Source organism: Elaeis guineensis, chromosome 12, assembly GCF_000442705.2.
Source record: "Elaeis guineensis isolate ETL-2024a chromosome 12, EG11, whole genome shotgun sequence".
Classification (NCBI taxonomy): Eukaryota; Viridiplantae; Streptophyta; class Magnoliopsida; order Arecales; family Arecaceae; genus Elaeis; species Elaeis guineensis.
In genome coordinates, this window is record NC_026004.2 from 18,846,683 (window position 1) to 18,860,121 (window position 13,439).

Below are 13,439 nucleotides of genomic sequence, written 5' to 3' on the forward strand. Positions count from 1 at the left end.
GATCTGTCTTTGCCAAAATGGTAGGTAGGGAATTTTGAAAATGCAAATAATTTTTGAGAAAGATATACAAACATTGGTTTCAAGATCTATAATTAAGAAAACTTAAAAAAAATATCATATATAATATCATTTGGGGGATATTTCAGATTTTTATTGGCTTATATCATTAGAGATAATGGAATCAAGGTGAGTGCACATAGATGGATGGATAGATCCTACGTCAATGAGTTAAGCCATTGGATGTAATATGCTATATCTAGATTCATTACAGCAAAATTTATATAATTTGAAAATCCTTAGCTTATACATCAAGTGGTAAAAATATATATATTTTTTTGTTATTTAATTTATCCAAAATTTCAACTATTTGATGGATAGAAGAGGATTTCCGAATCACATGATTTTTTATGTATAAGCAATTTAGATGTAATAAATTATATGCAACAACTCAGATCATTGGCGTAGAATATTTATTGCAATCTAAATCCACCCAGATTTGGTGAAGATCCAGTTGAATGGGGCCAAGTAGTTCTCTTTATATACTAACATACATACGCATACATTATATCTGAAGATACTTGATACTCATTCGAACCGGATGAGATAAACCTCCACACACTCTCTCTCCATGTGAAACATGGATTTTAATATTTGAAGAGAATAAATTACTCATTTCCAATCTGCAAACCGGACGTGATATAAAAAGCGAAAGAGTACTGATCGAGTTGGAGAAGAGCCTCTGAACCACGAGTCACGAAAAGGCTTAGGGCTCGGAGAAGGCAAGTCATGGGAGCTAGCTTTTCACAAGAAGAGTCCGATCTCAAAAGCAACCTTTCTGCCTCTTTATCCTACCTTTTAGATGTTGGCCCACGGAGGAGGAGTAAGCATCAATCGCTGAACACACAAGCATTGTCTCCTCAGTGTGGTGCCTCTCAAGAGTTCTTTTGCAAGCTAAGATGAAAGTTCCCATTCCTTCACAGTTAAAAACATCAACGTAGTAACTACTAGTACAACAATACAACGTATACAAGGTACCCCTCAAAAAAAAAAAAAAAAAAAAAAAAAAAAAAAAAAAAAAAAAAACAAAACAAAACAAAACAAAACAAAACATAACGTACTGCATACGTAAATACTTGGCCGTAGCAGCTCAGAGGTCTGGTGTTGATATTTTTGATGTCAGCTTCTTCACAGGATAAGAATCTGAAATCGGCAATTTGGCCATGCTGGGAATGACTCCTACCACCTGGGCACCGAATACTGTAGCATTTCTTGTCCTTTTCTATAATACGGTGGACAACTGAATTGTTATTTTAAATTCAAACCACGGCCTCTTCATGGTCCACGCACTAAGGTGAGGGGATTGGAGCAAGAAACCCAACTTCTGTTGTCATACCATATAAACTCTTAATTAGATAGGCTTATAGATAATTGAGGTCGGCTCCATGGATTGACTGCCATTTTTCATTTAGTTCCCAGTGGTTAAAAGTTGAATTCTAGCCTTGATCTTAATGGCTATTATAAGTTCAGGCATGGACCTTATACGTACATACTCAAACATAGCTGTGCAGAAGTGATATAATTCTATGTGGACTACTTAGGTGTAGGTATACACAAAAAAGATGTCACTACGTGTAAAACGCTAGTCTGTTCAGTGCATGATTAAACATAGAATGCTACACGTGTGCAAGGGCTATGGTTAAATGGTAATCAAAGAAACGTTTAATTTACATATGTACAAATTCCCTAATCAAATTTTTGTTAAAAACTATATATAGTAATACTTTTTTTTTTCTCACTTGGTAGGAATTTATGGTGATGCACTAGTTTTTATATAAATTTTTATGCTTCAGAGATCATGTTTGATGATTTTAACACTTAGTTGGTCTTTAAAGCTAATATTGATACATCCCTTTCCATTTGCCAGAAGTTGAAGGACTAAATTCTAGAAGCGGCATTCCAATCCTATTCCTGAAAACAATGCAACACCGATCTCAAGACAATGCAACCAGGTGATCCTAGAATGACAAATGCACGGACATCATGAAGTGATCTTTCTGAGTTATGATATCTTAACAAAAAACATGCTGATATTCTCACATGAACGTAAGATTTAGAGACCCTTCTAAGTAAGGAAGTCAACTAATGTCAATGAGGTAGCGTTTCCCCAACCTCTAACCCAAAAAAAAGTGGGCCAATTAATACAAATGTAAACCGCTCCACCACTCAAACTTGTAGCTAGACCTAATGGACAAGGACAACTGCACTTTGTATGCATGCATAAGTGGTCCGCACGAAATTACTTTATGTAGCTTATTCAATACATATTCTAATTTATAAAAACAAGAATAAGGTGCATTGTATTGGGCATGAGACTTGATGAATCATTATAATGTTTGGAAGTCATAATAAATTGGCATGGACACTGCCAAACTCCAAGTTGTCCAGCCAAAAAGAGAGAAAAAACAAAGGCATGAAAGGAAGAGATGATTAGTGAAGCCACCAAAGAAATATTAAGGCGGGGCTGACCACAAGCGTGTAAAGAAAGGAGGATAGGAGGATTGGGCATAGAGGTGGTAGCATGATGGAGGTTCACATGAGAGCTTTCACGCAGACATCATGCTATCTTCCTCCACAAACATCATGCACTTACCAACACCACTCTTAATCATTCCTCTTCCCCATTCCTTACCCCATGCGTTAGTGTGCATGCACGTATGTCCACTTAATTCCCAGCAACCCACCCTTTTTTGACCTTGGACTCTCTCTCTCTTTCTCTCTCTTCCCCCCTCCCACCCCTCCCCCCTCCGTCTGGGTGGTATAGAAAATTGGGTTGCTTTAAAGAGACGAGGGAGTTGGCTTGCTTGCTTGCATGTCTTTCATGTGGTTTCTCCTTCACCTATATAAACCACAAGCCAAGTAGGTAGGAAGCAATGTTGGTTTATGCTTGCTTCTCGAAAGGGATTAAGCTTTACTGCTTCCTTTCTTGCCACAAGTTTTCAGCTAGATTGTCTTTAGGGATTGAATGCATTTTTCCCTTAATTATTCTTTTAAAGCTTCCCTTTAGCATTGCAGCTTTATGTCATATTGTTCGTCGCTCCTGGGGTAGGTTGAATTTTCATTTATGCGCTTCATTTTAGGCAGTTCTAATGGATCTTTTGTTTGCAGTGGATTTTCCCCCTTTCTAACCATACTTGATCTTCATGGATGATATGCACTTTAGGTAATATATAGCTTCTCCTTATAGCTTATTGAAGCTAAGCTCTTTTGCATAAGTCTGCTAAGGCTCTCTTAACAGTTCACTTCCCCAATTTATAGTTATACCGAGGTGCTTCAATGGTACCAAAGGTCAAAATGATTTATTTGCACTTATTTCAGCCTCATTTCAAACCAAACGTCACCTGATATGTTCGTGCACCGTATAGGATAATTTGATGCATGCATAAGAGAGTTTCATATGGACATGCTTGGTTGTGTTTTGGGAGAACAGAGCCGTGATGGTCGTGATCTAGCTAGGCATGTCGCTCATTGCAACTAGTGGGATGTTAGGGTTCTGTGCTTGTGTCAATGAGGCTCCCTAGTCATGCCTCATCCACATATATGGATGACATGGCAAACAGTATCTGAAAACAACTTCAGGGGCATGGTATCTTAGCATGATCTAGTGGCTATGGTTTTGAATCTAAATATATATGTGATTCATTTGTGCCACTTCTGCATTGAGTCATGCTCAATAGGTTCACCCTTTCTGAATGAACAGAGGCTAGATGGTTGTCTACTCTTTTTGTTACCATTCCCTAGCTTAATTACATATATAGGTTAGTGGTTGTTATTGACAGCTAAAAATCGGAAAAAGGAAATCATAAATTGGTGGGGGCTCTTGTAACATCATGCATGTTGCTAAAAAATGTGAAAATGGTCCTGAGCTTTCCTTGTAAGAGAGCATCTTAGCTGCTGATAGGAAATACTAAGCTATTATGAGTTTAATATGTTTATGGTTGTGTTGTGAATATTAATATTGCAGTAGTGGCATTAACAATAATGATATATGATAGGAGCAACTGTATGCAGCACAGTTGTGTAGTTGTTGTTCTTGATGTTATGTACATGCTGTTACTGCTGCTATTGTTGTTTTTATTTTTCTTAAGCTGGGATATCATGTTACTTTTCTTCTATCAAGAAAAGCAATTATGTTAATATGTAAAAATTCTTGATATATATGAATCAAATGTAAGTCATGTATTTCCTGCAGTGTAACAAATTTTAGAGTCCCATTCTTTTTCCTCAATATGTTTTTCTTCTACTTTAACGTGCTTACTTTAGAGAAAACAATCCTTACTTTATCCATGCCCAGAATAGTTTTGAGATATAAGTTTCATCAGGCTAGTTAAGATGTATGTCCCATCCAGGGGTATCATGTTCTTTTGGAGGTAAGGTGGGAAGCCTCTTTCTCTTGATTATGCTTGCACTTTTCTGGTAGTTGAAGATAAGAGTGTTACTACCTACTTCTTTTAAAAATTAGTTGACAGACAGAAAGTTCGCAAGGTGTAATTTTATTGTAGTGTTTGTAAAAATATTTATTCTGCATAAGTTCTTTATTTTTTCCAAAATGTGTATGACTTTGCAAATATTTTTGATGGTCTGAATTCATGCTATACCACTAGAATATATCTTGATTTTCCAAGAACAAATATGTATTACTAAATAGTTGAACCGCTAATCACATTTGAGAATGTTCCTTTCGCTTTCGGAAGAATGTTACAATTTTCATTAAGAAAATACAAAATTGGTTTATTTTTTGTTTAAAAAAAAATTCCCACTAGAGTAGTTTTTGAGTTTTAGGCACATGATGTGCAACAGTTTAGAATAAACTTAATGTATTTGGGAAGCAGAGCTTGAATTTCAACAGTAGAGCTAGAGCTCAATCAATAGGCAAGCATGACATGCACCTGCATTTGCTGGAACATTGTTTCCTTGCTGAAAAATGCATCTAGCTTGGATTGAAATAACCTGTTAAAAGCTACAATATAAACAACATTATTATATCATTGCTGATTTAATTTTACTACTTAGAACAATTAGTAGACTTTATTTTCTTTTATACTACGATTTCCAGTTTCTGAGTCTTATACCTCTTTCCAGAGCAAGCAACATTAGCAGTACTCCTAATCTTTTGTCTTTTCTTTCTTTCTTTCGTTTGCTAATTATGGCTCCTCTCTCTTTTTTGTTTCTATTGTGAAAAACAGTTATAGTTTTCTTGAATTGTATCAGTACTTATTAGCCGTTCTTAAACATTCAAGAAGAAAGCTGATTTGTTCATCAAAACCCTCGACCGCATCAACCATCACCTTATTCATATTAGTTATTCCCTATCAGCTACTACTACAAATGTCTAAAGCACCACTGATGCTAAATTTTCAGTCACTTATGTACAAAAGCCATAATCATGCCTTGTCCATCTGATTGATATCATATTACCTAAGATCACTAATTATATATAAGTCTAATTCTACCATTATACTGTTTCACTTCCATAAATCAATTTGGCAGCTTGAGGCGGATTTTGAAGCATACTCCACTGCCACTTCTTGTTTACTGGAAACTTGAAGAATATCAGCTGTATCTGAATTATACTCAGGTCCTTTAGTTCCATCATGGCTAAGCTGAGAAGCAACAAACTTGTCGAGAACCCTCCAATCTGTCACTTGCTCAACTGCTTGATCTATGTCTCCACTGCTATCATAAAACGTGACCATCTGAAGTTGGTGGGTAGGCTGCACTGTTTTGTCCTCTGAAGAAGTAAAGGATTGGAGAGAATTCCAATGGTTGATGTAGTTTGGAAGTTTTTGGCTCTCTAGCTGAGGCTGGTGGCAAGGTTCATATGGTAAGTGGTAGTGCATTTTTGTCTCTCTTTTGTAGGATTGAAGATGCTGGTGGTATGCCATGTTAGGCTGTATTGAAATACTATTCGGGGAATCAAGTTGGCTTTGCAGGATGGATAATTGTTCATCATACCAACAAGGAGAGTCAAGCTCACTTGGTTTTCTTACTGTTGGCACTCGTTTCTTGAACACCCTGCAGACAACCCAACCCTCTTCCTGTAACATGAAATTGAACAATGGGTCATGGAATCACACTTTAAAGCGCTTTGGTCTCTAAATAACGGAAGTAGCGCAACAAAAATTATAACTGAAAAACTAGCTACAGTTGAGTGTGAATGACTTTGGTGCAAAATAATGTATACTTGCAATTCTGAGAACATCTTCTGCCAAAAGAAGATCTGCCATTTGTAAAAAATTAGTGACCAAGAGATTGACCATCGCATTGCAACAAAGATGGATTAACTCAAAAAAAAAAAAAAAGAAAAGAAAAGAAAAAAATTGAGAATAAGATTGAATATGCCTCAAATAGCCATTATGCGTAAGAATAATGACTGCAAATTGCTGGCTCATCATTAGTTAAATTTCCATGTGAATTTTAATGGATTAAGATTAGTTCATCAAGAGATTGAGAGTCCAAAGAAAATTGAAAAGAATGTGATTTTGGTTTTTCCTACAACTTAATTTTGAGATGTCATTAATTTATTCTTTCCACTAAAACCAGAAGACCAATTAATTTCAAATCATTACGTTAGTCGTGCTTACTGTTATGGTGGATAGAGGAGAGGAGAAATTGTAGTATTTCTCTATAGATATGAAGAGAGTAGATCTAATAGAAGAGGAAATTTTTAACTTTGTTTGGAATTTCTTAAACTCTTTTGATCCAAAATAGCTCAAGTACATCTCTTTATATAGGTGATTTTACAACCGTTCAACTACTTTCTATATAATATACTAAGAGTCATATTTATAAGCAACAATTTGATTTTATAATTTTATAGAAAACACTAGAGATCATTGCTAATAATAAGATAATATTAATTTGGTTTATTAATTCCTATAGCCTTCTTTGAATTAAGATTTCTTGGAAACATAAAAGTCTCTTTGACTAGCATATAGCACCTCTTGATTTTATCAAACTTGGACTCTAAGAGCAATGCACAATTAAATTTAGATATTTTCAATACTTACTAACTTTTTCTTGCTCTATATGAAAGTTGCTCGAGGAATAACTGTCACATCCAATTTTTTGTACGATGCAAGATTTTGATGCAATTAAACCTTAGTGTTTAACTCAAAAAAGCTAGATTGAACTACATATATCAAAATTGAGATTGCACTTATGTCAACCCATTGAATTTTGCCCTGCACTCATATAACTTCATCGGTAATGCCCGTTCATCAATTGCTGGGAAACTTTATGTAGGCTTCAAATTGATCATAAGTTTCTCGATGAGATTCATTTCTTTTATTTTCTCATTTTCCCTGAGAAATCGAATTTTAATGATATCATCTATCAAATTTAAAAATAGCTAAGAAATATAATATGCTTTATTATAATAGTCAAGTCATAGGATTACAACAAGCTCTACATAAGACTTGAGCAGAAAAACGTTAGATTCAGCAACAAGTTTGCATCCCAAAAACGAAAATGCACAAATCATTCAGAAATTAAAAATGTCATTGCACTATTCCGAGCATAAGTCGTAATGAAAATCTCTTGCAGGTTTCCGAAGTAGGAATTAATTACCTTGCACGGTATGCCATTACATTTTAAAAAGAAACTTAAACATGTTGTGTTTTATAGTAAATCTCTTCTTAATATCCAAACTATATGCGGCCTAAGATTTAATAGTATGATTAATGGATTTATTCACCTAAAAGCATGCAACCCTTATTTTTTGACAAAAGAAAAAAAAAATTTCTTTCTCTATTCTCTTCATTTTGTTTCTGGTAGAATTATTTAGCATAAGAAATATGTCACTTGGTTGCCGTACATAGTGATCTCTTACCTCCATCTTGTTCCGTTCCTCAAAACTTATAAATTCCACCTTACAAAATTTGATTTTCTTTTTGAAATAAAATCCAAAAAATTGGAAGAGGCAAAGTAATCAGAAAAAATTAACAATGCGATATAAGTGTCAGTTCCATTGAATCAAAAATTTTTAAATTGGTCCTCGTCGAATGGCCATAAATAAAATTGAGTTCAAGTGTAAAATACTTGCCTGCGGAGTTCCGTTTTCATTAGTTTCAAGCCGATACTCATGCATGATCCAATCTGACTTTTGCCCATTTGGTGCTCTGCCTTTATAAAATACTAAGGTCTTCCTCATGCCGATAAGGTTATGCTTTGAGTAAATTGGCTTGTCTCTTCCAGTGGCCTTCCAAAATCCAGCTGCTGTTGCTCTATTAGTGCGAGTACCAGTTGGATACTTCTTATCTTTGTGACTGAAAAAATACCATTCATGCTGTTCGTCTGCTCCTATCCTACATTTGTCTATTTTAAGGAACATGTCAGCTAAAACTGAAATGTCTATATATGAAATCAACTTGCGTTTCATCATAAAAAACAACTCCTGTAAATGGTACCTTGAAGATCCCATGGCTCAATTTTGTACAAATCAACATCCTTTATTACATCTAGGTCAATCTTTTTTGAAGCCACTTTTTTCCTAAGATAGTAATCCACAAGCTCTTCATCAGTAGGATGAAATCGAAAACCTGGAGGAACACATGAAAAAGTATCCATATTCTAGTGGACGTATCAAGTCCTGTAAATAATGTAAAAAGCATCATCAGCATGAGATTAATTAATTATCCCATATTATCAATTTATGTGATGGAATTTGTGTTATCCTTCTACCTTAATTATGACATGACATCAAACAACACAAATGATATGAAATATATTGAGATTTTTGAAAGGCTGCCATTGAAGTAACGACCTTCTAAAATATTTAGATTGCAAAGCAAGCTAGAAATTTAGGGTTTTAATTTTAATTTAGGGCCTGAATAAAATGCAAAATTCTAAAAATAACATTGCATGCACACATTACCCACATTTGACAAGAAAAGTTCACAAAATAAATAAAAACAATTTGACATGAAGGCATTATAAATTTCACGTATTTCAAGTAGGCAAAGATATTTCTTCTATGATCTCAAGAAAAGCTGTTTCCTACTAAACTTTTGGCATTTCTGGAATATAAGTGCAGAAAACGTTTCCAAACTTTGGATTTGCTACGATCAATTTGCTCACCTAATTACAAACTTGAGTGTTTGTTGTATTATATAAGCAATTAATTTTATGAACGCACTTCATCCTCTTAAAGGTATAACAAGATCTTGATCACAGCACTGAATTTTTTTCTTCTCCTTCATGTTTCTTTTAAAGTTGAAGTTTAGAATTTTAAATGGAATAGAGCAATTCATGGATGAAAAATTAATCCATCTGAATTTGCCGTGGTCTGAAAAAATAATAAGATTGAGAAAGTATGTGCACGTGGAACCAAATCTATACTAACTTCGATAAAAGAAAAGAGGCCTTCGATCCTATATGGCCATGGTAACAAAGGAGAAATGGAAGATGTATGAAAACCTAATATTATAAGGGTTCGAGTTGTATTTTTTGCATGAAAGAATGATTGATCTTCTTTCACAATTTCAACCATTGAATTATGCTTTGCATATCTTTCAAAGTGCGACATAAGCTTCATGATTTGTGCTATGGATGGATAGAAGAGGTTCGTCATGTTTGAAAAATGTGCAAAGGGCAATCCAATGGTTGAGTTCAGAAAGAAGATCAATAATTCTTTCATGCGAAAGATACAACCTGAGTCTATATTATAAATAGACACGGTATTTGAAAATGTTTAAATTAAAAGGTCCTCTAAGAACAACAAAGTGAATACAAATCCATAAACTAGACTCAAATGAAAGATAATAAATTATATAAATATGTAGAAACAGATTTACTGGACATGATAGCCTATTAGTTTTGAATAATTACTGAAGAATCAACTAGTCATATGGGAGGAATGCTAAGGAAAAATGTTAAGCTCCATAAAATAGCAATATGGGGTAGGAGCAACTTAGGACCATCAACAAGAAGAAGAGGAAGGCTTTGATTCGATTAAAAATACCATTTATTTTTTCATACTACTTGAAAATAACTTTGCATTTTCTAGTTTTTGTACTTAACTGCAAGAAATTGAATTTTCGTCTAGGTCATCCATGTATATTATAACAAAACTTTCTTTGCTGTATTGTTGATAGGAGTTTTCCCTTTCACTTGTAAGCCTTAGGAAGTAAGGTAGGAAACCCCCCCCCATTAGTTGTATCATACAATTCTTTAGAATGTACTGGTATGTCTTATATGAAAATATAGAGAAGATATCTGGTTCCAAAGTTTCATTCTCTAAATATTATTTGTAATATATTGGTGAGGTGTTGACACCAACAATTAGGACAAAAATTTACTTTCTGTAATATATTACATATCTTAATTAGCAAAAACAATTAATTAACATCATTGAAAAATCAGTATTATAAATAGTATTTTAATATTGTACTTGTATATATAATGTTTACTAGAGGATCTAATGCATGAAGGACATGTTTCATATGTACATTTACTTTCAAGTCGTTATACTAAAAACAAACAAATTAACGTTTAGTTGGACTTGGTCATTGTACTTTATTAGAAAATCCATGCATGGCTCTATAAACGAAATCCATGGGTACATATGTATAAAAATTAAAAAAAAGTGAAACTCAGCTGGAATAAAATTTCCTAGGTCCACCAGAATTCCTGATTTGGGGCTTTGTTTTCCATCAGCTAGGCTGCAACATGTGATGCAATGTTGTTGCACATAATAGACAGAACAAATTAGGAAGGCATATGATGTATCCCTATATATATCATCATTGGGAAGTATTCCTTTCCTTTGTTCGCGGAAGTATTTCAGAACCAACCTATGAAGAATTTAGATGTCATCTGGTCACTTTGTTTTATTATTTTCTTGACTTTCCGATAATTCATCTTGGATATTTTACCCTATAGTAAACTATAAAAGCACACTCCAAGTAATCATAAGCCCTTTTAATCAATGAAGCATTACATTGGTCTTCATGTATAAGATGAATGCTCTTCCTTCCATATTTTCTTGAACCAAACGAAATAATACCCCACAAACAACTCTCTTTATAACCTCCATTAACAATCTCATATCACTTGGCTCGATCTCTATTGGAACCAACTCAAGCAAATGTAAACAAGATGACACTGACTACGAGCAAGATGGCTTATCTTCAGCTAGCAAATATGAGGATGAGATACTGGCATTCTATTGAAATCTCTTTATTAAAACAACTTATTAGGGTGGGTCCTGACGTGTCAACTGATCGGTTATAGGCTTTGGACGTATCGAAGGACTCAACCATCAAACTCAGAGATCTTCTATTTTTTCAGACCAAAGAGAGAGGAGGACAGATCCTCTTGAGCTAGCCATGCTAAAAGTCTCTGCAGCCAAAGATAAAAACTCAATAAAATCATAGCAAGGTTGTGGATCTCCGCAACTATAAATCCTCGCTAAGAGGCATAAACCTATCCACACGGGGGGGTGGGGGGCGGTGGTAGGTGGGGGCGAGAGAGAGAGAGAGAGAAAGAGAGAGAGAGAGAGAGAGAGAGAGAGAGAGAGAGCGAGCGAGCTCACCGGTTGCACGTAGCACTCAGATTCCCTTGCTATCGGCCCACGTATTTGTGTTTCTGAGAATCTGAGCTATTGATGCCGCTTCTTTGATCCAACTCAGCAAGATCGAGTACTTCTCGGGGGGCGGGGAGGGAGGGAGCGACTGAGCGAGAGAGAGAGCGAGCGAGCTTGCTTTTAGCCTAGCTCTTTTTGTCCGGGAGCAACATCAACCAACCTTGGAACTTGAACCCCTGGAACTCGCCCCCCTTCGCCCAGCAGTTACAGTTCAAGAGCACTGAGAGGAATCTGATCCCAAAGCAACCAAACTCCAGAGAGAGAATCTGATCCCAAGGAAAACAAACCTGAGAGAGAGAGAGAGAGAGAGAGAGAGAGAGAAGGCCAGATGCCGTTTCGTACCTATAACTAACGAAATGAATGTGGTGAGAAATCTGTCAAAAAATAAAAAAGAAGAATATGGTGAGAAAGGTCGGAGAGAGAGCCTTCGCCGCAACAGGTACCTATCCGCCTCCGATAACAACCAGAGCCGATTGCCTCTCACGATGGCGGGGAGAGAGAGGGTGGCAGCAAACGGAACGGGAAAGAAAGCAAAACGGGGAGAACCAGAACTCAAGCTTAGTTAAAAGCTTGTAAACTTTGGAACACCACCTTTCCACTCTCACACAACCAAAGCCCAGAACTCAAAAAGAGCTGGTAAAATATATGTAAAGAAACACAAAAACATACTCTGCAACGGGTGAACGGGGAAAGGAAGGAAGATATAGAGGAGACGTGATAGAACGGCCACCTCGGCCACTGCACCCTTGTGGCCCCCACCCCAACCTTCCATTACCTTTCCATTATACCCCTCTTCCCCCCCCGGCTCTTAGCCATCTCACATTGTGCTTTTTACTAATAGCTCATGGTAAAAGTTTTTAAGGGACAAAAGGAATGTGATCCAAAAAGAGTACAACCTTCAATCTCCCTTGTAGTCCAGGGACCCTTCCAAGCTATCGAGAGTTCACCCCACAGTACATATGTATCTCTCCATGGTTGGTTGGCCAGTGACTCACTATTTCTCTCTACGCTTTTGTCTAGCTTTCCTTGTTGTCGCTTTTGCGTCACGGACCCCACCAACCGACCTACGATAAGGACAGCCCTCCAATAGAACTTCACAGAGACACACACAGAGAGAGAGAGAGAGAGAGAGAGGGAGAGAGCTAGGGCTGCTCGGTACTGAGGCACTGGGGGATGAGAGGGGAGGGGCAACGGGGCCAGAGTGAGTGGGCGTGGGACCCAGGTGGAGGGAAATGATGGGGGGTGGGGTAGTGTGGGGAGCGGCTCGGTGTCCGGCGTGGGCTGGCCCCGATCATTAGGCTCGCAATTTGGGTGCTGGCCTGTTGTCCTCGGCGGGCCCGCAGCGCGCACGTGGGACCGCGTTCCCGAAGGTTGGCACGTGCTGTGGGGGTACAGTGCGTGTGCTGAGTCTGACAAGGACTGCGCTGTCTGGCTGGTTCATTGCAGATGCTCACCCCCAGTTTCCCTTTTTTGTTTTGTCTTCAAAATCTAGGAAGTTTCCCTGCATTTCATCCATGCATGGCTTAATTCTGGCCACCATTTTGTTTGAAAATTTGTGACATGAATGCTCATGAAGAGAGATGTGTTATAGATAATCCAACATTAAAATCAAATCTTGTGTATGGTGGTAGGGTTTGTGTGTTTTAGGTGCAGAAAAATAAAGCAAGTAGTACCTTTTTCTTTTTTATTTTTCATCTCATTTATATATAAAAATATGAAGCAAGAAGTGCCACGTGATGCGGGAGCATTGAACCAGCCCATTTGCAAATAGGCCACGTATTATTTTAAATCAAAAGTC

The 13,439-nt window shown here is 36.6% G+C and overlaps 1 protein-coding gene across 1 annotated transcript; it reads right to left on the bottom strand.

Moving 5' to 3' along the window:
* Window positions 1-3,226: 3,226 nt before the first annotated feature.
* Window positions 3,227-12,300, bottom strand: LOC105033492 (NAC domain-containing protein 7-like). Its single transcript, XM_010908322.3, has 4 exons — window positions 11,591-12,300; window positions 8,466-8,647; window positions 8,102-8,373; window positions 3,227-6,095 (listed from the first exon to the last, which is right to left on the bottom strand). Exons 2-4 carry the CDS (start codon window positions 8,623-8,625, stop codon window positions 5,523-5,525), a joined length of 1,005 nt encoding a protein of 334 aa, XP_010906624.1. The 5' UTR covers window positions 8,626-8,647; window positions 11,591-12,300; the 3' UTR covers window positions 3,227-5,522.
* Window positions 12,301-13,439: the final 1,139 nt, after the last annotated feature.

Coding starts and splice junctions, on each gene's coding strand:
- LOC105033492 (XM_010908322.3), bottom strand. CDS start 8,625: ATGGATACTTTTTCATGTGTTCCTCCAGGTTTTCGATTTCATCCTACT. Junction 8,374..8,465: donor TGAGCCATGGGATCTTCAAG/GTACCATTTACA, acceptor TCCTTAAAATAG/ACAAATGTAGGATAGGAGCA. Junction 6,096..8,101: donor ATGAAAACGGAACTCCGCAG/GCAAGTATTTTA, acceptor TTCATGTTACAG/GAAGAGGGTTGGGTTGTCTG.